At 41.3% G+C, this 22934-nt stretch overlaps 1 protein-coding gene across 2 annotated transcripts in view; it reads left to right on the top strand.

The window, feature by feature from the left end:
* The window catches only part of XPO6 (exportin 6), a 106751-nt gene that overhangs the window by 45546 nt on the left and 38271 nt on the right, over positions 1–22934 (top strand). For both annotated transcript variants that reach the window (XM_055562635.1, XM_055562634.1), the window contains exons 6-9: positions 694–771; positions 9854–10307; positions 13581–13707; positions 18296–18405. In XM_055562635.1, the coding sequence (XP_055418610.1) occupies positions 694–771; positions 9854–10307; positions 13581–13707; positions 18296–18405 (769 nt within the window). The remainder of the gene's footprint in view (positions 1–693; positions 772–9853; positions 10308–13580; positions 13708–18295; positions 18406–22934) is intronic.

The following is a 22934-nucleotide window of genomic DNA, read 5'->3' as shown; positions in this document are numbered from 1 at the left end:
CTTAGCATGATACGTTCAAAGTTTTCCACGTTGTAATATTAAATGTTTTGAGAACAAAATATTTTTGAAAGCTTTTATGATCTTATTATGTACCAGGTTCTGTAAGGAGATAAAAAGAGTGCTGAAACATAGTCCCTGCCCTCTTGTAGTGTGTACGCTACTAGCGAAGAAAGATAATGCGTTAAGAGTAAGAGTTATGGTAGTCATGTTTCATGTGCAGGCAAAACTGAGGAGGGAAGACTTCCTGGAGGAGGTGACAACTGAGTCAAATTCTGACAGATAGGTAGCAGTTAGTCTGGTGAAAGGTCAGGTTGGATTGGAAGGCGGAGAGCAGGTCAGAGATTGAGAAGGAGGTCACATGAGGAAGGAACAGCTAACAGTGCAGCATGATGAAGCCTGTGTGTGGGGTGCAGGTGAGGCCAGATTTGGAGAGCAAAGGCCCATGCCGAGATTGCGTGGGATGGCACTTATGTCTGGTGAGGAACATGAGAAGATTGGTGGCAGCTTTGTGGGAGAAAATACATTGAGTTTGGAATATCCAGTGGTGGTGTTCAGAAAAAGCAGCTGGAGAGAGGGACAGATTTTTAAATACTGATGTTGGATCAGAGATATCAATACATCATTTTTCTAAATCTTACTTTTATATGTTGAGGTTTATTTCTCTGTTCAACTCAGTGTCTCCTTTCTTGGCAGGTATCTTGGAGACTGTCTGGGACAAACACAGCGTGACGGCTGCCACCCCACCACCATCCCCGACCTCAGGAGAAAGTGGTATGGTCTGCAGCACACACGTGTTCCTCTTTTTAACTGCGTTCGGGGGTCTCAACAGGGTAACAAATGCTTATCTGTGCCATATACAGATGTAGATTCTTCCTTAATCTATTTTTGGCCTCTCTGCCCTTGTCCTCTGAGTAGCTGTCTTTCTTACTTCTTAGTTCCTTATAAGTACTTTCTAATATAATATTCTGAACAACATAGTTTGTTTTTCCTTGCCCATCAGGGAGATGGGACCTTCAGCTTATGACTGCTGTCCCTCCTGGCCTTTTCTTTTTCCTTTTTCTTAAATTCCTTGGCTGTGTTGTTCCTGCTGAGGTTGGTATGAACCTGTGGGCGTGACAGGTCTGCTGTGCAGGCCTGTAGGGGTCAGGTCATAGGAAGTGGGTGGCAGCCTGAAGGAGCTGGCATGAGCCTGTGAAGTGTTTTCTTCTCCATGGGCTCAGGGAAAAGTCATGTTGGTCTGGATGGATTGGGGACCAGTGTGTAGAGATCAGCACCCCTTACTTCAGTTCAGATTCATTTGATAAAGTGTGGACGTATTTGCAGTGCCCATTGAATAGTTTACTGGTGGCTTAGTATTGTCCCCAGTATTAATATCTGTTTCGAAAGTCAGAGTGCGGTTCACCTAAAAATGGCTCCTTTCAAGGATGGATGGAAAGAGGAAATTGTGTCTGAGCAGGAACTTTTAGTTTCTAAACGGCTTCTGTTTACACCAAGTGATCACAAATGCTTTTCAAGTAGAGTACATCCTGTGAAGTGCACACGCTTCTTCCTCTACTGTAAAGGTTGATGTGGCTAATGAGAAATGTTTCCTCATCTTTCTCCTCTACCTCAAGGAAATAGGCTGTTGAAATTGGACAGCTCTGAGCTCTAGCGGTTTCATGTAGCCTGTTGTTAATATGTGGAAGTTGAAATTCTTGCAGTTACTGTAGAATTGAAAATATATAGAGGTTGAATTGAAAATGTAATTGAAGTTCTGAGGACTGCTCACAGTTTACTAATTATTCCAATTCTATTTATCATACTTGGATTAAAAACTGTTAGAGTCTTTTGTCATACTTCTTAGATAAAAACTGTTCCAGAGTTCTAGAGGATATTAGAAGCCTATAAGAAATTGAATTTTATTTTTATTTGGTGGCAAACCTTCATTTTCAAAGTGGATATCTGAGGTGACTTAGCAGATTAATATTTTGAAATATTAAATGATTAAAGAAATTGCAAAGATGGAGAGATCTGATTTTATGAATAGATACCTTGAAATCTCTTGCAATTTGGCTGATCTTAAAATTTGACCTTTTGGGAATTCCCTGGCAGTCCAGTGGTTAGGACTCTGCTCTCACTACGGAGGACCCAGGCTCAACCCCTGCTTGGTAGGATCCCATGAGCCTCAAGGTGCAGCAAAAAATAAAATCTCATTTCAATAGTAATTTGCTAAAGTCAGTTCTTTAGATGGTTGAATGCTAGCTTAGTGTCATGGCTAAGTGAATAGCAGCAGTTTACTTTAGTAAAACTTGTTTTTCTGAGATTGTTTTCCAGTACCAAAAGCTGTGAGTTTCAGTTGACTTCTTTCAGGTACATGTTCTGAGCTAACTCAGTTTATACTTTGATAGACTTATTTTCTGGAGGTCAGGTTGGGTAATATTAGATAATACAAATAATAAATGCTTGCCTAGGTTTTGTTTATGAGGTTAGGTGAAATAAGATAAGAACTCAGTTAACATTTCCATATAAATAAAACCTTAAAATATGATGCATACTTTTTGAGAGTTGCCTCTTAGGCACTATTACAGTTTTTGAAGTTTTGAATTGTAGTATTTGAGACAAAGCAAAATAATTGAGACTAGTGGGAAGATGGACCAAGGAGTTAAGTAAACTTTTAAGCCGGCACACTTCCTCTTCAAGGGGAAAAAAAAGAATTACACGTTCACTTGTTAACTCTTTTTGTCTTTATGACAGTTGCAGGTGAAGTCATCAGGTCTTGCTTCACTGTTTGGGCAGTACTGATGATTTAATCAACTTCTGTTTTGCTCAACTGCCTTTGTGCCCTTAAGACCCAGTTAAGTGGTAAAACTTCTAGAAAATTCTTTAGCTCTCTTGACTATCAGTTCAATTTTATGGAGGAAATTCCTTCTGAGAAACTGTGGGGCCCAGTGAGTAGATCAGATAATTCCTAAACACACTCTGTGAGCATTCCCTGCCAGACTTTCACTGCCCTGCCCAGCTGCCTGTCAGACTTGGCCCTGTGAGCTTCTGGTCTCTTTTTTCATATGCTTTCTTGTAATACCATTTTCTGTCTGATCATTTTGAAAGAATAAAACCCAGGGACTAGTCCCTGCAACAACTACTCTTAACAGTATGGAGGTAGAAAAAGTTTCGACGAGTATATGTAGTTAATTTCTCAGAATGCTGCTGCTGCTGCTGCTAAGTCGCTTCAGTCGTGTCCGACTCTGTGCAACCCCATAGACGGCAGCCCACTAGGCTGCCCCGTCCCTGGGATTCTCCAGGCAAGAACACTGGAGTGGGTTGCCATTTCCTTCTCCAATGCATGAAAGTGAAAAGTGAAAGTGAAGTCGCTCAGTCGTGTCCGACTCTTTGCGGCCCCATGGACCGCAGCCTACTAGGCTCCTCTGTCCATGGGATTTTCCAGATAAGAGTACTGGAGTGGGGTGCCATTGCCTTCTCTGAATTTCTCAGAATAGTTCCCCCAAATTGTTGACTCATCTCCTAAACTCACCTCACCAGGCCATAATCCTGTGAAGTCAATGGTGGTTTTATAGCTCATTTACTAAAAAGGAAGCTGGGGTTCATGGTGGTGTTGGGGGGTAACTTGCCAGAGGTCACCTCACCAGTGGAGGGTTGCAGTGATGTGAACCATCATTCCAAGTTGAGGTGCACTGTCTCCTGAGTTGCTGTCTCAGTCACTGTCAGCACTTCTGCCCACCTCCTCCTTCCTGGGTGGAGTCCTGGCTCTGACGCTTACTCAGTTTACCTTCTCTGCCCTTGGATGTGCTCGTAGAAGAGCGACGTGCTCTGGGGAGTGAGGGAGGGGAGGTGGATGTGCCCCATCTGCATGCTGCGGTTCAGCTTCCTTCTGCACTCGTGCAGCCCCAGCCCTCTTCCTTAGTTACTCTCCTCTTGTCCTCGCTTGGGGGTGGGGAAGAAGTGGCCAAAATGGAATTATATGAATACTGTAGTTTTGAACTAGCTTTGATTGTTCTGTAGTAAAAATTAAGGGGCCATATTGTCCTTGCCCACATGGTGTTTAGTTTTAAATACGTGCGTTCAGTCATGACTAAATTGCTTCGGTCGTGTCCGTCTCTGTGCGACCCTATGGACTGTAGCCCGCCAGGCTCCTCTGTCTATGGGGATTCTCCAGGCAAGAATAATGGAGTGGGTTGCCATGCCTTCCTCCAGGGGTCTTCCTGACCCAGGGATTGAAGCCAGATCTCTTTTGTCTTCTGCATTGGCAGACGTGTTCTTTACCACTGGAGCCACCTGGGAAGCCCAGTTTTAAATATAGACCTGTACATATACTGTCAATGGAAAGTTTTTAGGTAAAGGTCGTAGAGAGCCTGAATTGATTGTGAGCAGTTTATACCTTCCTGTTTTTTCCCCCCAAATTCTTTACAAGTTGCACAGGTTCATGCACTTGCATGTCTTCTCACCTGTAGAAAAAAATGGGACTTGTTATCACAACTCTTGTGATCTTGTTTCCTCCTTCCAAGGGTTTCTTGAAAAGAGTTCCTCCCCATTTTACTGGACTGAGGCTACAGTTAGGTCAGAGGTTCTCAGTTGGGGTGGTTTTGCCCTGCAGGGGATATTTGGCATTGTGGAGAAATTTTTTTTTTTTTAAAGAAAAAGAGCATTACTGGCATCTGATGAGTGGAGGCCAGGGATGCTGGTAAATACCCTACAATACATAGAACAACAACAAAGAATTAGCCAACCTCAGATGTGAGTAGTGCCGAGGCTGAGAAACACCTAGAAAAGGTAGAACGGAATAGAAAACGTGGAATTTCAGTAAGGAAGAAAATGAAGAAGCTGAGGAGATCTTTTCATAAAAGCCCATTTACAAGTGTTCCAACCATGTCTGAGATACTCCCAAATTAGTAAATGCCCCAGAGTAGCTCACATACTACTTTGGGGCTGGGTGCCTGTTGCTGCTGGTGCCTGGCCCATTTCAGGGACGATGAGGTCACTGACAGGTTTTTGTATAATCAAGGAGGTAGCTTGTTAAAGCTCTTAGCTTTGCTTTGGAAATGCTGCGGCATGAAGCAGGGTATCTGTTCTGTGGTGACTCCTACACTGGGATTCAAGTAACAGTTTTGTTAAAAACTCTTCTTTGATTTACTAAAATTCCCCTGAAGATTGAGAGTTGAGTAAAATACTTTTATTGAGAAACAACATTAAAAGATACTTGTTTTGAGAGGGGGGGAAAATCAGAGATCATCCTGTATCATTATCAGTAGGTTGTGTTTACCTTTGCATAATCCTGTGCAGCCTCTGTCCTTGTGCTGGTACCTTTTCTATAGTTTCGGTCATGGTGGACACACACTATTGTACATACGACTTTAGATCTTCCATACTTTTCTATATTTGAACATTAGTTTTCTGACTGTTTATTTTTCCTGGCTGCATAATCTTTCCTGACCTGGCTTCTGGGAAGGAGCATAGGCTTTGGGTATACTAAGACCCAAAGCCTTAGTTTTAGCTAGACCTGGGTTTTAGTTTCAACTCTGCCTCTGACTAGCTGAGGAACATGGGGGAAATGCCTAAATTATCTGTGTTTTAGTTATTCTAAATCCCCCTGGAATCCCATTCTGGAAGAATTCTGAGCTGAAGAATAGGGCCGCCTTTTTTGTTTTGAAAGCCAGAATTTATTTCTTTTCTAGAAGGTTCAAGAGGCTTTAAAAAAGGCCCAGGGTCCCAAAGATGTCTGGGTGTAATTTAAGATCATACTCAGGTGGTGTTGATTGGTTCTTCCATTGCTAAAGCCTCAGTTTGATCCTGGTTGATAAATGCTCTGATAATTTTAAGAGTTGGGTAATGGTGATTTCCTCTGACTTTGGCATCTTTTATAAACGGCTGTTCCATGATCCATGTTCCATGATGAAAGAAGCAATACCAGAAATAGTCATTGATAGAGAGTAGGTTGTGTGACTCAGGTGGATAGCCACCACAGCAATCAAAATAATTAATCCAGTAACAAACTGAAATGTTTGCAGATTCTTCTTGAACATCCTTCTGCATTATTCTCTGAAGCCAGGTCTTCTGATTATCAGCTTGGGTAGCTGAGATCACGATGAGTCTCATCTGGTATCGGATGCAGCTCTTTCAGAACAGAAACCAGCAAATACCTTTCAGGATAGATGCCAGGGGACAACTGTTTAATCTGGTTTTAACAATGGAAATTAAAGTCCTTATTAATAAATCACAAAAGCCTCATTTTAATGGCTGAGGAGATTGAGGCTGAGAAAGGTTAACTACTTTGTTCATATTAATCCAACATTAATATAAGGTGGCAGGTCTCAGTAGGTCTGGGGACCCGTGGAGGTCACCCCCAAACCCTTTCAGGGTCCCAAAGGCCAACCATGTGTTCATAAAAATTGCTGAGACATGGTTTGTCATTTTTATTCTCACTCTCATGAGTGTACTGAAAAACAGGTTCGTTCAGATCCTACATTGCAGTTAACCTTTAAGAAATAGGTACTTTCAAATTTTATTATTAGAGTAGCTGCCATTATCTGAAAAGGCCACTAAAATACTTCATTCTCTTTCAGTTTTATTATCTGTAAAGCTGGGTTCTCTTCATATATGTCAGTAAAACAACACAGTACAACCGATTGAGTACAGAAGCAGATGAGAGAATCTAGCTGTCTTCTTTCAAAAGTGTGTTAGTCACTCAGTCGTATCTGACTGTTTGTGAGCCAGTGGACTGTAGCCTGCCAGGTTCGTCTGTCCGTGGAATTTTCCAGTTAAGAATACTGGAATGGGTAGCCATTCCCCAGGGTCAGACTTTTATCTCCTTTATTGCAGGCAGACTCTTTACTATCTGAGTCACCAGGGAAGCGCCTCATTTTCTTTTAAGCCACAGAGTAAAGACAGTTCCAAAAATGTAAAAACAGTGCTATTCTTCACGTTAACGTTTTATAGGGCAAAATATAATCTTTTTCGTTTAAAAATGTTATTTATGATAACAGGTAAATAGGCTTAATTATTATTAAATGAATTAGATATTTGAAAAATTTCCAGTCTTAATTTCTAATGACAAATATCAATAGAAATAACCAATATAAACATGTTTTTGGTGTCTTCTATGATTTTTAAGAGTGTAAAAACTTCTAAGACCCCAAAATATGAAAACTGCTGCTAAGGTAAAAAAATATTTAAAATGTAAAAATTTATCCAGTATTCCACCTTCCAGAAATAGCATCATTTCAGACCTCTCTTTCTACATAGATATAAAGGTAGAGTAAGGTGAATAAAAGGACAAAATGGCATCATAACACATACATTTATTTATTTTTTAAAGAAAAGTTACTTATTTTTAATTTTTGGACTGCTGGGTCTTCATTGTTATGCTCGAACTTCATCTCGTCGTGGTGCTCGGGCTTCTCATTCTCATGGCTTCTCTTGTTGCGGAGCACAGGCTCCAGGTGCACAAGCTTCAGTGGGCGCAGCTCACGTACTTAGTTACTCTGCGGCATGTGGAATCTTCCGGGACCAGGGATCGAACCCTTGTCCCTTGCATTGGCAGGTGGATACTCAACCACTGGATCGCCAGGGAAGTTCTATTTTTATTTTTTGATAAAGGCTATTAAATTTTAGTTTTACTTGAATTTAACAGAAAGTACTAAATGGAAGTAATTGCTGACTGTGAGACGTTTTTCCACAAGGAATATTAGTTTGTAAAAGATATCTCCAAGGATAAGGAAAAAAAAGATTATGAAAACAAATTTCTGACTACATGTTTTAATTTTAGTCCATATATTTTGAGACTTAATGCTTGTGAAAGATGAGAAAGTTAGCTAGCACAGCCTTCTATAATTCTTCCATTTGTTTAGTCTTGATTTTATATTTAATTCAGTACTCCCTTTGCCACAGCTTCTCCATTCCGTAATTCTTCATTTTTGTTTATCTCTTTATTTACATGGTTTCTTTGTTCATTATTCTCCCTAAGAATTTGTCAGTATATTATCTGAATTTTTGCATGTTTGAGAGGAGACCTTTGGGCTAAAGTCACTCTTTGCCCTGGAACTTGCGACGGTGCGCCTCTGCTTTTGGCTTTGAATGTTACTGTGAATCTGGATTCAGGGCTTTCTTCCCTGTGTATGTGCTTTTGTTGCCTTCATTCCTTCTTTATTCCTAAAGTTTTTGTATTGTTTACTCCTTATTTTTTTTCTTGGGGCAGAATAAGCCTTTTTATTTTATAAAGTCTCATCTTTATTTCAGGAAGACTTCTTGTTATAGTTACTGAATGTCTTTTTTTTTTTTTGTCTTTTCTAAAATCGTTTTATAGGCATCTCCCCACCCCCAATTTCATTTTGTGTGATTTCCTTTGGTGTTTAGTTCAGTGCTCCTCAAAACTAATAAGCAAGCATAAGAATCACCTGGAGAGCTGGTACAAGCACAGCTTCCTGACCCTCCTAGGTTCTGGTTCAGTGGAAGTGGGTGGCGCCTGATCATTGGTGTCTCTGATGGTATCATAACCATCATTGGTATCTTGGTATCAAGCTCCCAGGTTATGTTGATGCAGGTCCACAGACCTCACCTTGACTAGCCCAGTAGTTTTAAATTTTTGGTCCTCGGGCCTGTTTATTCTCTCACTCTCTCTTTTTTAATTGGGATATTTAATATAACTGACATGTAACACTGTTAGTGTTAGTTTTAGGTGCATAACATAATAATTTGTATATATTTTGCAGAATGATCACCACATTCTGATCTATCAACAGTAAATCTATTAATACCCATTACCACACATAGCTACAAATACTTTTCTTGGGGTGAAAACTTCCTTTATACTCTGAGCAGCATTCAAATATAGAATATAGTATTGTAAACTATAGTCACCATACTGTACATCACATCTCCTCCCCAGGGCTTATTTATCTTATAGCTGGAAGTTTGTACCTTTTTACTGCTCTCAGCCTGTTTGACCGACCCTCAGCTTCTGTACTCTTAAGGATTATTGAGGTCCTCAAAGAGCTTTATGAGTTTTATCTATTGATATCAAAACTGAGAAAATTTAGAAATATTTATTAATCCTTTTTTGGGAGGTGTCATTATATATAAATTCATCTTGGTTTTATAGTGTATTATTGTAATAGTACTACTGTTACGTTTGTGCACATTTTAGAACATTATAAGATTTTATGACGGCTCTCCATTGTGGCTCACAGGCTTTCTCTGGTTGCGGTGAGAGGGAGTAGGGTCTCTGGTTGCCGTGCATGAGTGTTTTTTGTTGTGGCACGAGGGCTTCTCTGGTTGTGGAGCATGGGCTCTAGAGTTCATGGGCTCTAGAGTTCACAGGCTCAGCAGTTGTGGCCCTCGGGTTATTTGTTTGTGGTTATGTAGCCTGAGTTGCCCCGAGGCATGGGGTATTTTAGTTTCCTGACCAGGGCTTGAACCCATGTCCCCTGCATTCTTTTTTTATTGGAATATAGTCGATTTACATATTAATTCTTTTAAAAATAACTGTACTGAACTCAGTACATATAAACAAATAATATATCTTAATGAAAAAAATAACTTTCCAAAGCAATCAGAAATTTTTACTTAGAGTGGAGTTATTTTATAGTTTGTAAATCTCTAACATATAGCTTAATGATAAATAGCTTTTGCTTTTTCTTGCTAGTGGAATGTAGCCTCTGGAGAACTCTGTTTTACACTTGAGAGATAATAAAAATGAGAGGGGAAAATAGCATTCTTACTCTTAGGGGTGCCCGGACCAAACTTTGAGAACTTCTGCTTTGTACTAATGCTTCGTTTTTTTTTGTTTTTTAAGGAGAATTCTTTCTTAAGTTGGTTTGTAAGAGATTTGATGGCATGTATCTTAAAGTCTTTTGTATTTCAGGTGACTTACTGAGTAACCTGTTGCAGAGTCCTAGCTCAGCCAAACTGTTGAATCAGCCAATCCCCATTCTTGATGCGGAGAGTGAGTATATCTGTTCCCTGGCCTTGGAGTGCCTGGCCCATCTCTTCAGTTGGATTCCTCTGTCTGCCAGCATCACCCCGTCCCTCCTTACCACCATCTTCCACTTTGCGCGCTTTGGCTGTGACATCCGGGCCAGAAAGATGGCATCAGTTAACGGCAGCAGCCAGAACTGTGTATTGGGTCAAGAGCGAGGCCGGCTGGGGGTCCTGGCCATGTCCTGCATCAATGAACTCATGTCCAAGAACTGTGTGCCTATGGAATTTGAGGAGTACTTACTGCGTATGTTCCAGCAGACTTTCTACCTCCTGCAGAAAATCACCAAGGATAACAATGCCCACACAGTGAAGAGCAGGCTAGAAGAACTCGATGAGAGGTAATGAAAACAGGTGTGGCTTCGGCTGTGCCCCAAGAACGGGCCTTGACTGTTGATCACGTTGTGCTGCATAGTGTCCGTAATCCTCTTTGGTTTCAGAATCTGGGGCTCCTGGTGAGGAATGGAGAGGTAGGTATGTACCAGTAAGTCTGAGCTTAGCCAGAAGGGCTCGGGTGGTTAAGGGAAATAAGTTGAGGAGGAAAAGCAATTGTACATTGTACAGGTTGGTTGTCTTCTTTGCCCGTCCATCTCCTGTCCTCCCTTCCTCCCTCGTCCGCCCTCTTCCTCACTCTTTGCCTGCAGGTCTGAGGTGGTGCAGGAGCGGAGACCGCTGCTCCGGCAGAGCCAAGCGCAGGAGAGGAGGCCCGTGGAGGTACAGGAGTTACACTCGCCTTTCCTCGCTTGGTGTTGCTTGTTGGTTCTCACTGTTTGACTTTTCCTAAATGAACGTCGTGCAGTGTATAGGGATGTTGTCACTATTGTAAGTTTTATACCGCTGGCAAGGTTTCCTCAGAAGAGAGGGGAGATGTTCATGTGGGCAGACATCTGTGTTTCTTGGTTACTGTTCTCTTGAAAGCAGCCTAAAGTCACTTCACCTGTCTTTGTTAAGGACTCAGATGACTCCACAGTGAGCTGAGGCACAGTCTCATTGTTTATTTCCCTTAGAGATGATGACGTTTATGAATCTTACAGTGTTCATTAATGTGATGCTACTGCTGTGTAAAAACAAGGGAAGATTGGAAGCTTATATATTAAGAACATTTTGTTGACCATTCAGAAAGTTTCAAGCAGATAAATTGTATTGAATTAGTAAATATTTCTAGATTGCCTGGGAGCAGAAGTCGTTAGTATTTCAATCAATTTTCCGTGATTTGTTTTTGTTGTTAAGCTGTGCAGAGTTAAGCCATTTCCTTTTCCTTAGAGTAAGCAGTGGGATATAAAGTCAAGTGCCTAAAGTCAAGACAGTTCTAGTCCTTTTTAAATTTAGCAAGTTTGACAAGTTTTTCTAAAGTTGAAAAAAATCGGTATGTAAGATTATTTTGGTTTGGTTCATTGTGAACAAGCTTTCTGTGAAAGTTTCTTAGTATATTCACAAAGGAACTCATAATCTGATATGGTAATATGTGGGTTTATTTTGCATTATTTGATAATGGCTTTCTATCTGAATTCAAAGGTATCAGCTTTCAAACACACAACTGTATATGTTTATATCCTTTGTAGCTTTGGTTAAGTAAGGCTGTATCTTCATATGGTTGAAAAAACTTAACAGTTAACCTAGCAGCTTACACCAAGCATCAAGTAGATACCAGTTGTTAGTCAAAACAACTTTTACTTTTAGTCTAATGTCTGTTACGGCTTACATTTGGGTGGTATAAAAATGTCATCATGGATGATGTATACTGATTTTGTCACATGTAACTTTTGTGCTCTTGGTTTTATATTTTAATCCTGTGCTTCCTCTTGCCCTGTGAAAGCTGAGAGGTGCCTGGAAGCAGAAAGGTGACATGAACAACACTGTGTGCTTGCTTCCTGGCTCTTGGGTCCCTTCCCCCTAATTCTAAACAGCTAAGTCCTTTCTCAGTTGTTTAGGAGCTACTTAACCCCAGGTTTCTTGCCTCTCTTCTCCTGCTTTTTTTTCTAACTTTCTACTGCTCATTGGCACCTGTACCAGAAGGTGGGCAAGGGAAAGAAAATGAGGTGAAATAAAATCTGAGTGTCAGCTGCCAAACAGTCTTGCCTGTATTCTTTTTAAAAATTGAGTTGGAGATGAAAATAAAATTGAGATTGTGTGTTACATGACCTACGACTTTTCTTTATTCTTTTATGGGTGGTAGGGAATTGAGTACAGCTTCCTGAAGAGCAGTAAAATGGTTGACAGCTTTGAATAACCACGTCAAAATGTAATAAGCAGAGCAAGGAATGAAGAGTTCCTGCTCTTGAGTCTTTGAGTGATTGAAGGCTTCAGAGAGAAGTTCTTTTGTACTTTCCCATCTCTAAGAACAGTTGATTGGTGCCTTACGGTTTTTTAAGTGTTTGGCCCCATGATCCTTATCAAACAAAGTAATTTTTTTTTTAAAGCTTCAGATAAACTTGCCTGTGTGTGGCGGCCACACAGACAGATTGGTCACCCTCAGGTGCTAGGTCCCAGGAGCAATTTGGGACGTTTATTGATGGCGCAGTTTTGCTCTTCTCAGGACTAGTCTTCTTCCCCTTTATTATCTCATATATCTTTGCTTTAAACAAAAAAGCCAGCTTCTTGCAGTTAGGACTTTCAGAATTGCTTTTAGCCAACATAATTTTTGGCTAAGGCCAGGTTTACCTTTTTTTAATCAGTCTCTGAAATGTGATTTATGGAGGTACACCCATCTCATTTTCTAATCACCTTTTGGTATTGAGGGGCTTATAATGACAGTTTCTGAAATGTGAGAGTGATGACGTGCTGTGTGTTTAATAACAGACATCTCTTATCCTTACAGCTGTGACCCACACTCCTCTGTGAAATGATTTTTGAATACAAATGAATTGGGAACTCCCTGTGATGTGAAAAGAAAAGAGCACTGGATTGGGAGTGGATGGTGGTCCCATTCTTCCATGAGCTGGCTGAGTGACCTTGGGCCAGTCACTTTGTCTCTCTGGGCCTCATCTGTAAAATGAAGCATCGCTAAATTGTCCCTGAGTCTTGTCCAGCTTGAACAGCCCTCCTCCCCTACTTCTGAAATTTTTTAGAGTGGATTGGGATGTGCTATGTTTAATTAGCACCAGAGCTAGAGGGTGGGGAAAAACACGAACATTGGGTTGCAAGCTTGAGTAGATCTTACCTGGATGCCACGCCTTTTGTATAGCCTTGCTTTGTTTTGGGGTTTTTAGCACATTCGTTTTAATATTTTGGCCTCGTAGCAAAGAAAACCAGCCCTCCAGACGTACCACATTGAAATGACAGCAGATCCGCCCGTCGGCCTTCTCAGTACCGTTTCCTTTCCCTTTGATTGGGTCATCACACTGAGTTAGCAAATGTGAGGATGCTAGCTTATAAGATGCCTTAGTAGATGGTGTCTGAGGATTAAAGTTGCTTTTCTGCTGTGTTTCAGGTGGTAATGGAATGAAGGGTTGCCTGACCTGTAGGTAATTGTTGCAGGCCTTTATATTTTTAACTGAAAATATGTTATAAATCTGTATAGTTTTGTACTGAAGAAATTTGGATTGAATTGAATTCTCCTCTAAGGAGGTGACTGCGTTTCTCACTGTCGCCTTTTGTCTTCTTGTCTTCTCTAGCTACATCGAGAAGTTTACTGACTTTCTGCGGCTCTTTGTGAGCGTTCATCTAAGGAGAATCGAGTCCTACTCCCAGTTCCCTGTGGTGGAGTTTTTGACACTTTTGTTCAAGTACACATTTCATCAGGTAAAGCACTGGAATGGCCCATATCCATCCCTTTCCCACCCAAGAAGCCCACTTTGTTATTTTGAGGAGAAAGAACATTATTTTATTTTGCGAACATTTACATAGTGCTTATTATATGAAGATGAACCCCTTTATCCTTCATAACAACCCTATGAGGTAGGTATTATTATCATCCCCATTTTACAGATAAAGAAACTGAGGCACAAAGAATAACTTGCCGAGGGTCTTAGAGTTGGTAAGCAGTGCAGCAGAATTTGAGCCCACAGGGCCTGCAGCTGTAGTCTGTAGCTGCCACTAGCCTTCCCACAAGGAGGCGGTAGGTAGTGCAGCTCTCAAGAGTTCAGTTTTGGTGGATCCGGTTGTTCCCCCCATTCTGCAGTTGTTTTTTGAGCTCCTATTGTATTTCCTCTTAAGCCAAGTCCTTTCTCTTCATTAGAATTTAGATTCTGGTGACCCAGTATTTTTTATTTCTGTATATATTTTAGCAACTTTATTGAGATAGAATTTACTTGCTAAGAAATTCACCCGTTGTAATTGTACAATTCAGCGGTGTTCGGTAGACGCATGGACTTGGGCAGCCATCATCGCAGTGCTGTTTTGGATCTTGCAGTCATACCCTTTCACTTGTGCTCATTTGCATGTCTTTTTTTTCCCTTTTATATAATTGTCTTTATTTCTTGAAACTTTATTTTGTTTTGGGGTATAGATGATAAACAATGTTGTAATAGTTTCAGGTGGACAGCATGGAGACTCAGTGATACATAAACACGTATCCATTCTCCCCCAGACTGCCCTCCCATCCAGGCTGCCATGTAGCGTTGAGCTGAGTTCCCTGTGCTATACAGTAGGTCCTTGTTGCGTGTCCTTTTTAAAATGAGCTTTTGGGGGAGTTCCCTGGTGGTTAGGATTCTGGGCTTTCACTGCTATGGCCTGGGTTCAATCTCTGGTCAGGGGAATTGAGGTTCCGCAAACCTCAAGGTGCAGACTGCCCTGCTCCCCTCCAAAGCTTTTTGTTGAAGGGTTACACACCTAAAGAAGTGTGTAAATCATACGTGTACAGCTTCATGAGGTTTCCCAAAATGAACAAAGATTTCCCAGGTAACCACCACCCAAGTCAAGAAATAGAATGTTACCAGAATCTCCCTCATGTCCTTCCCAGATCCTCCCCAGTTCTGACTTTAGCAGCTCAGATTAGTTGTGCCTGTTTTAGAACTCCTCTAAATGGAAGCATACAATGTAGATTTGTTTGACTTTTTTCATTCAGCATTATGTTTATGAACTTCATCTGTGTTGTGTGTGGCAGGAGTTTGTTCTCACTGTTTTATAGGAAGTCATTAGAAGCCACGTCACTGTTGATTTGGGCTACTTCCAGTTTCTGGTGGTCATGAATCATGCAGCAAACGTTTTTGTGCCTGCCTTTGGTGACATGCATAACTCCTTCTGTTGGTGTGTACTAGGAATGGAACTGCTAGGTCAGGGAGGGCATCTGATTTTATAACTAGTCATTTTGGTAGTTTGAAACATATTGTAACTTCATGAGGCTAGAGGAGAGGCAAGGGTGGAGGCTGGGAGGGCTGTGTGAATGTAATAGGGGATTTGGAAGGGCATGGGTGGAGGAGGAGGAGGTTAAAGAATTGATGAGATGTCTGATAGAGGGGCCAATGAGCGCAGAGCTAGGAGGAAGCCAGCTAAGCTCACCAGGGCTGAGATGGGACAGAGGTAATGCGATACAGGAGGGTGAGGATGTAGGAGAGAAATATCAGAAATGGGAGAAACTGGAAAGAGAATCAGGAGAGAAGGAAGGCTTTGATTGATAACTGTAGAGTAAGTGCAGTAGATGTGAGAGAGAAGGAACCAGTGCTGGGGGCAGAAAGAAGGGGTTTATTTGGGAAAACAGAATGGAATGTCATATAGCTTTGCTCTCTATGTAAAATGGGATCTTTTAAAGATTCATGTTATAGAAGGCTTAAAAAAAAGTTTTAAGTATGCATGTCTAATGACTACTTCTTTGAGTGTTTGAGCTCTGGTTATTTGTAACAGGCCTCTGTCCTTGGACATGTCTTTTAAATTTCTAAGGATTTAGACTGCAGGGGGGCATCTTTTTATTTTTTTTTCCATTTTTGACTGAGCTGGGTCTTCCTTGCCACACGAGGGCTTTCTCCACTTGTAGTGAGTGAGGGCTACTCTAGCGGCGGCCAAGGGCTTCTCGTTGCACAGCACGGGCTCGAGAGCATGTGGGCCTAGTAGTTGCGGCTCATGGGCTTGCTTGCCCCGCGGCATGTGGAATCTTCCTGGACCAGGGATTGAACCTGTGTCCCCTGCATTGGCTGGTGGATTCTCAAACGTCGAACCACCAGGGAAGTCCTCTAGTTCTCTTTTTGTTCCTTATCTTGTTACCTTAGCAGGTGACTTTACTTCTGAGCCTTGGTTTCTTTAGTCTGTAAAATGGAAAGAAGAAAAATATCTCTTCGTTTTCCAGGACTATTGTGAAGGTCAAATAGACCAAATGCAAATGGAAACAAATCCCCTGGAGAAAGGAGTCGTGGTATCATTAGTTTCTAAAGGCGCTTGCCAGTTAGTCTTTAGTGACTAACTGGCTCTGGAATCTGATGAGTAAATCTGAGTATGGGTACACTTGAGAAAGGAGTCTGTGAGGGCTCTGCAGAGTTGACACCAAAAGTGCAGTCAGCCCATCCACCTTTATGACCTTAGCCTTCTGTGCCCAGAGCAGTCGTCAAAGGCCAGACTGTGGGCAGCGCAGGAGGCCTCACAGTGGGGCCTGTAGATATGGATGTGAACCATGGTGTTTCAGGTCCTGAAGAGGGTGTATCTGCCCACTTTCATCCAGCCTCAAGCCACATAGTAAACCCTCAATTCAAAGGCATGAGAAAGACGTGTATAATCGTGAAGCACTTTGACATAGCCATTAGCTCTTGGCTTTTCTCAAAAGCCACATGCATCTGATCAGTTATGTATTTTGGTGAGGGAGCTGATAGGTATTGCTTTTCAAATCAAGGAAGGGTGACTGGGTAAGCTCCTGACAGGAAGCACAGCACACTATAGCCGGGACAAGGCTACATCTCCTGGCTGCCAGTCAGTGCCTGTCCACAGGCTACCCATATTATTTCCACATGGCTTATTGTGTTTTTTTTTTCCTGCTTATTTTTCTAATTCATTTTGTGCTCTGAGGATGGCCCTGCCAGTGGTCCTGATTGAGCTGTTAGCAGTCTAGTTCCAGGGCTGCCCTGTGGATTATGAGTGGAGTCTGCCACTTTAAAAAATAAAAGGTTACATATTTGACTGTGTTACGTCTTAGTTGTGGCGCACGGGCTCTCCGTTGTGGCACTTAGGCTTCTCTAGTTGTGTAGCAGGGGCTCCAGAGCCCCCAGGCTTAGTTGCCTCACAGTATCTGGGATCTTAGTTCCCTGACCAGGGATCAAATCCAATTCGCCTGCATTAGAAGGTGGATTCTTAACCACTGACCACCAGGGAAGTCCCTGCCACATTTTTTAAGTTTATAGCTTTTCTGTCTTATTCGACTCAGCCTGGGTGTAGAACTCGCACTGTACACCGCCACCATCGTTGTAAGCTACCTCTTGGACAAATTTCATACCTGCCCATGTAAACTTCTGGATTTTCTTGGATCAGAAATGGAAGGAAGCTGATCTAAGAAGATAGTGTTATTATTTCTTGCCATATCTAATCCTGCTACCAGTGATGTAGTTGAATGAAGTAATCACAAGTAAAACCAAGGAGTTCTTGTAGGTAGCAAGAATTTGAAGGGATACATAAGGGGTTGTGGGGCGGGGGTGCCACAGATGAAACTGAATGTGTATGAGGAGGACTGGATACTGGAGAAGAGAGTGCCTGGATTTTGCTAAACTCCTGAGAAAGTGCAGTGGTCCAGTTTCTAGGACCCTATAAAGACTTGCCTATAAAGACTTGCTGTCTTCTCACTTTGTCCTTATCAAAACTCAGGCGAGAGGTTGCTGTTAGTCTGTTTGACACATCTACTTTGCAGATGAGCCAGAGCCTGTGGGTCAGACTTAACGCGCTCACTTAGTCTGTCATGTAGGAAGACTGCAAGTGTTTCTTTCCTAATGTTCACATGTGTAAACTTGTCATTTAGAAGCCTCTGAAACTTAGTTTTTGTTTTATAATAGTACATAGTGGAAAGAGCATTGGCTGGGGGAGTAAAGAGACCTGCTCCTATCCCTGACATTGAACATATCTCTGGATCTCAATTTCTTTTTCTCTGAAGCAGATTTGAATCGGAGGATCAGTGAGAACTCTCCACATCACAGTCTCAGAGTTCAACATAGGTGTTCTCTCGGCTTATTTTGTAAATTGGTTTGTTCTGCATAATATCTCCTTAATAATATGTTCCATGGTAACCTTGTCTTGTTAGTTCAACAGGGCCCAATCGTGAAGACCAAATAAAAGACACCAATTGTGATTATTACTAAGAAGTCGAGGGAACCTAGGCTTATAGTTGTAGCGTTCTGGTGGAAGTAAACACTGGTGGGTGTGTTTCTGAGGAGTAGTTGCATTAAGTAATTTCATTGTCTGGATTTCTTTTGCACCATAGCCTACTCATGAAGGTTACTTCTCTTGTTTGGATATCTGGACGCTCTTTTTGGACTATCTGACAAGTAAAATTAAAAGCCGTCTGGGAGACAAGGAAGCAGTTCTCAACAGGTAAACCACAGAAACATTAATAACTAGAAATAGACATTTTGGTCAGTTTCTCTTGTGGCCTAAAGAGTCCGCCACGCAGTCAGACCGCTTTAGTGAAACTGAGTCACTTAAGCTATTTAGGTAGTAATGCCATTGAACATTCTCTCTTCCCCTTAGATACCTCATTTTTAAAAAACATTTTTCTGATTAAAAAAATAACATGTATTAAATTTTTAGGTATGATAATGCTTTTGTGGCCCCTTCTCCCCCATGACCCATACTTTAGAGATATAAGTTGAAGTATTTATTGGATGAAATGATATGACATCTGAGATTTGCTTTAAAATAATTCCCTGGGGCTAGTGAGGGAAGTGGGTTGACCATTTGTTGACAATTGATGTTGAACTTAGTTGATAGGAACTTGGAGTTCATTGTATCCTCACTTCTTTTGTATGTGCTTGAAAATTTCCTAAATAATGAATACTTGTCAGGGATAAAAGTATTTATTTTAAAAACTAGCAAAGATAGAAAAATAAAGAAGATAAGTTTTCTATAATCCCACTATCCAGAGATAATTAGTTTTGTACTTCTTGTTATAGTTTAGAAACAGAAAATGGGGAAATGTTTTTTCCCCACATTTCTCAAGACCATTTTTCTTGTTTGCAGGCAGAAAGTATGTTTCCTATACACTGTGGTCCTTATATATCTAACTATTTGAAGCTAATATATCTAGAGTGTTCAGCATATTACAAATGCTCAGTAAATAGTATGAGTGGTGGATGGTGGAGACAGTGAATACGTCTCTCCTAGAGAGGGCCAACGGAGAAGGCAATGGCACCCCACTCCAGTACTCTTGCCTGGAAAATCCATGGACAGAGGAGCCTGGTAGGCTGCAGTCCATGGGGTCGCTAAGAGTCGGGAACGACTGAGCGACTTCATTTTCACTTTTCACTTTCATATATTGGAGAAGGAAATGGCAACCCGCTCCAGTGTTCTTGCCTGGAGAATCCCAGGGACGGGAAAGCCTGGTGGGCTGCTGTCTCTGGGGTCGCAGAGTTGGGCACGACTGAAGCAACTTAGCAGCAGCAGAGAGGGCCAAATGGAGGTGGTGAGGAGAACTCCCATCTGGGGAGAGTTGGACTGAACCTCTTAAAACCCTTTCCATCGCTGAGGTTTGAAGAGTTTTTAAAGTTCTAAACGGTATTTGCATTCCAAGTTTAAGCATTTGCACTTTCATTTCCCAAACTATTTTTATGATTGCAAAATAGCTTCCAGCTTGTTACGGTGTCAGGTCACATGTGGTTCTGGGTAGTATATTTGTGTATCAGAAACCTTCTTACACAACAGTAGATCCCGTTTTTGGTGAATTTGCCAACTGTGAGTAATTGTGTTATTGAATGAGATTCTTCAAAGAAAAGGCGCTTCCGCCAGATTCTCTTTCTTGTATGCTGAGCAGTCGCATCCTTTGCTTCTGGGACTGTGCCTGATTTTGCTATATTTAAGTGGTTAGATGGTCTTTCACATCGCTCAGACTTTTTGGAAGAATAAGCTGAGGAAATGATCGGCACGAAAATGCTTTTAAAAGCACAGTACAAATGTGCTTTAGGTGAGGAGAATACGGTATTGTTCCACTGAGAGATACTTGCGCTGATTATTGCACCAATAGAAGGAGCAGTTGGTGCAGTTTAAATTCCTTTTCTGCTTCATGGTAGCAGTGTTACTTTTGGTCAAGTCATATGGTAATCACATTTCCTCTTGCAAAACGAGCATACTAATACCTCTCGCAGAATGGCTGGGATTCAGGAAATCGTGCATATAAAATACCTGGCATAGTGTCGGTCACATGTGAGGCGCTCAGTGGATGGTCACAGTAGTGGCCACACAGTAATAATAAGTCATCGAAGATGTTGCTGTCGTTTGAGGTGGTGGCTGTGGAGTTAAATGACAGGACCCCTGGACAACAGAGACTCCGCAGCCCACTTGCAGATGTTGACCGGCCTGCCTGCCCAGGCATCTGTCTTCACAGTTGTCAGCGGTCCTGGCTGACCGCTTTAAACACTAGGGATTTTTCTCATTGATCAATGGATTATTATCCTAAATAAGGCTTTCTGATTTTTCATGACTTAAAAAAAAAAATACACATATAACACTTTCATACTTTTAAAAAACAACCCAAACGTTCAAAGCTTGTCTGGTTTATGCCGTTAGGGGTGACCATCATCTGGGGGAAGCTTGTCCGTCTGACACCCCCTAGTGGTCAAAGGTAGTAGACTACGAAGAAGGGTGTTCAAGGCAGTCTGCTGCGTGCTCAAAGAAAATAGCTGAACTCTGTGTTTCCTGTCACCTCTTAGGGAGCATATTTATAGAGGTGCATACTCAAAAAATCTTAAAGTTTTCAAAGTTTGGCAACCACAGCTCTGGGTTATCTTAGAGATCCCAATATATTGAAGCAGCTGATAAAGAGCACTGGCTACAGATAATTACCACATTGATTTTTAGTGAAGAGCTTGTCAATGCAGTCAAATGTTTTTCAACTGATAAAATATATCTGAAAGAAGTCAGGGGGCTTTTGTGACTTGGACCAGAATTTCAGAAGCAACTGGTCTTGCAGGAAGTAGTCAGATGTTTTCTTGGTATCTTAAATGGGAGACGTAGGTGTGGTTAAGTCACAGAGACAGCATTCAGTTCCTGTCTCTTGTGGTTTATAGGTTTTGCATCATTCCTCACAACACAGTGGTAGGCTTTGTAGGCTACAAATTTAGAAGTATAAATGTACATAGATTTATTTTTGGTCCTAGGAGTTTGGAAATTGGAGCTCCGCATGTTCCTTGCTCAATGAGGATGCTCAAGAATTTCTTGTTCAGAGCTGGTGGGGGCTTGGAGAACTTGAGTCCCATTGTTAACAGCTAAATGTTCTGTAATGCACCCAGCTGAACTAATTGCCAGTGGGGTTCACTGTCCAGGTTTGCCGTTTTGAATCAGTGGTGTCGGAAGACCTGAATTTCAGTCTCCTTTTCCCCTTTGTACTTTGGGAATGGTTGTGCCTACTTTACAAGTTCTTGAGCTAATTAAATGAACCAGTGTGTGTAAAGTACCTTGGCTGATAGTAGATGTCCAGTAAATAAGTATTCTCATCCTTTGTCTCGCTTTCTCTAACTTCCTTCTCTCTGTGCTTGTCAATGTGTAGGGAGACACCTGGGTAGAACTTCTTTTTACAGGAGGATGAGGAAACTTGAAGTGTGTTAAGCAACCTAAAGTTACTGAGTCATGTCCTGTGAACCCCTTTGTCATGAGATTACTGGCAAGTGCTGGCCACAGACCTGCTAGGGATTCCAGGTGACATTAGATTGGACTGTAAACAAATGTGGGTAGGCGTGAGAAAACTTGCTGCCCTTTTCTTGTGAGTGTGTTTTTCTGCTTAGTAAAGAGGAAGTGCCATTGTGACACACCGCATTTTGATAGTAAAAGGTATTAACTAGGTTTATGTCAGGGCTTCAGTAGCTTTCTAGCTCTTGATACATGAAATTCATGCTGTTGACTGCCCCAGAGAGCAAGTGAATAGGATCTTAGTTATTTCACTGAGTTGAAAAAGCTATCCAGGATTGTGCTTCGGTGCTTTGTAGTTATCTGACTTGTAGGTTTGTTTGTTTATTGCCTGCATATTGATTCATTTGTTCTTTTTCATTCATCATACATTTACTAAGCAGCTGCTATGTAGTTGCCTTAACATAACATTTTATTTAACTCTCAGAAGTTGGGGTGCTTCTGAAATCACATTTGTGGTTTGAGCCACACCGATCTGTAGGTTCATTTCCATAGTATATTCAAGCATTTAATGCTCTTAGTTTCCCTCTGAGCACTGCTTTAGCTTTATCTATCAAATTCTAATATGTTTTAGTTTCCTTTTCATTCAGTTTATTTTGTAATTCCTCTTGAGAATTCCTCTTTGGTGTTTAATTTCTAAATATTTGTGGATTTGCCCTGTGTCTTCTTGCTGCTGTTTTCTAGTTTATTATTATCTGCAAACATATTTTGTGTGATTTCAGTTCTTTTCAATTTGTCAGGATTTGTTTTATGTCCTGCTCTTTTTGGGGCTTATTCATTGTGCTTGAAAGAGTGTATGTTCTGCTGTTGTTGGGTGGAGTGTTCTAGATATGTCAGATCAGATTGATTGATTGTGTTCTACATGTTATCTTTTTATCCAGTTTGTTCTATCAGTTACTGAGAGAGGGGTGAATTTTCCCAAGTAAAATTGTGGATTTGTCTACGTCTCCTCTCAGTTCTATCAGTTTTTGCTTCGTTTCTTTTGAGACTCTTTTGTTAGTTCTAGAGAAGGAAATGGCAACCCACTCCAGTATTTTTGCCTGGGAAATCCCATGGACAGAGGAGCTTGATGGATTACAGTTCATGGGGTTGCAAAAAGTCGGACATGACTGAGCAGCTAAACGACAACTGTTAATTTCACACAAATTTAGTTTTCCCTTTCAGTGTATCTACTGAGTGACTATATTTATGAGTTTTTAAAGTCATTGCTCTGTATATTAAAATGA

The sequence above is a fragment of the Bubalus kerabau genome, chromosome 23 (genome assembly GCF_029407905.1).
Source record: "Bubalus kerabau isolate K-KA32 ecotype Philippines breed swamp buffalo chromosome 23, PCC_UOA_SB_1v2, whole genome shotgun sequence".
In the NCBI taxonomy this organism is placed as follows: Eukaryota; Metazoa; Chordata; class Mammalia; order Artiodactyla; family Bovidae; genus Bubalus; species Bubalus kerabau.
Note: the sequence above shows the minus strand (reverse complement) of the source record. Positions and strands in the feature narration are given on the sequence as shown.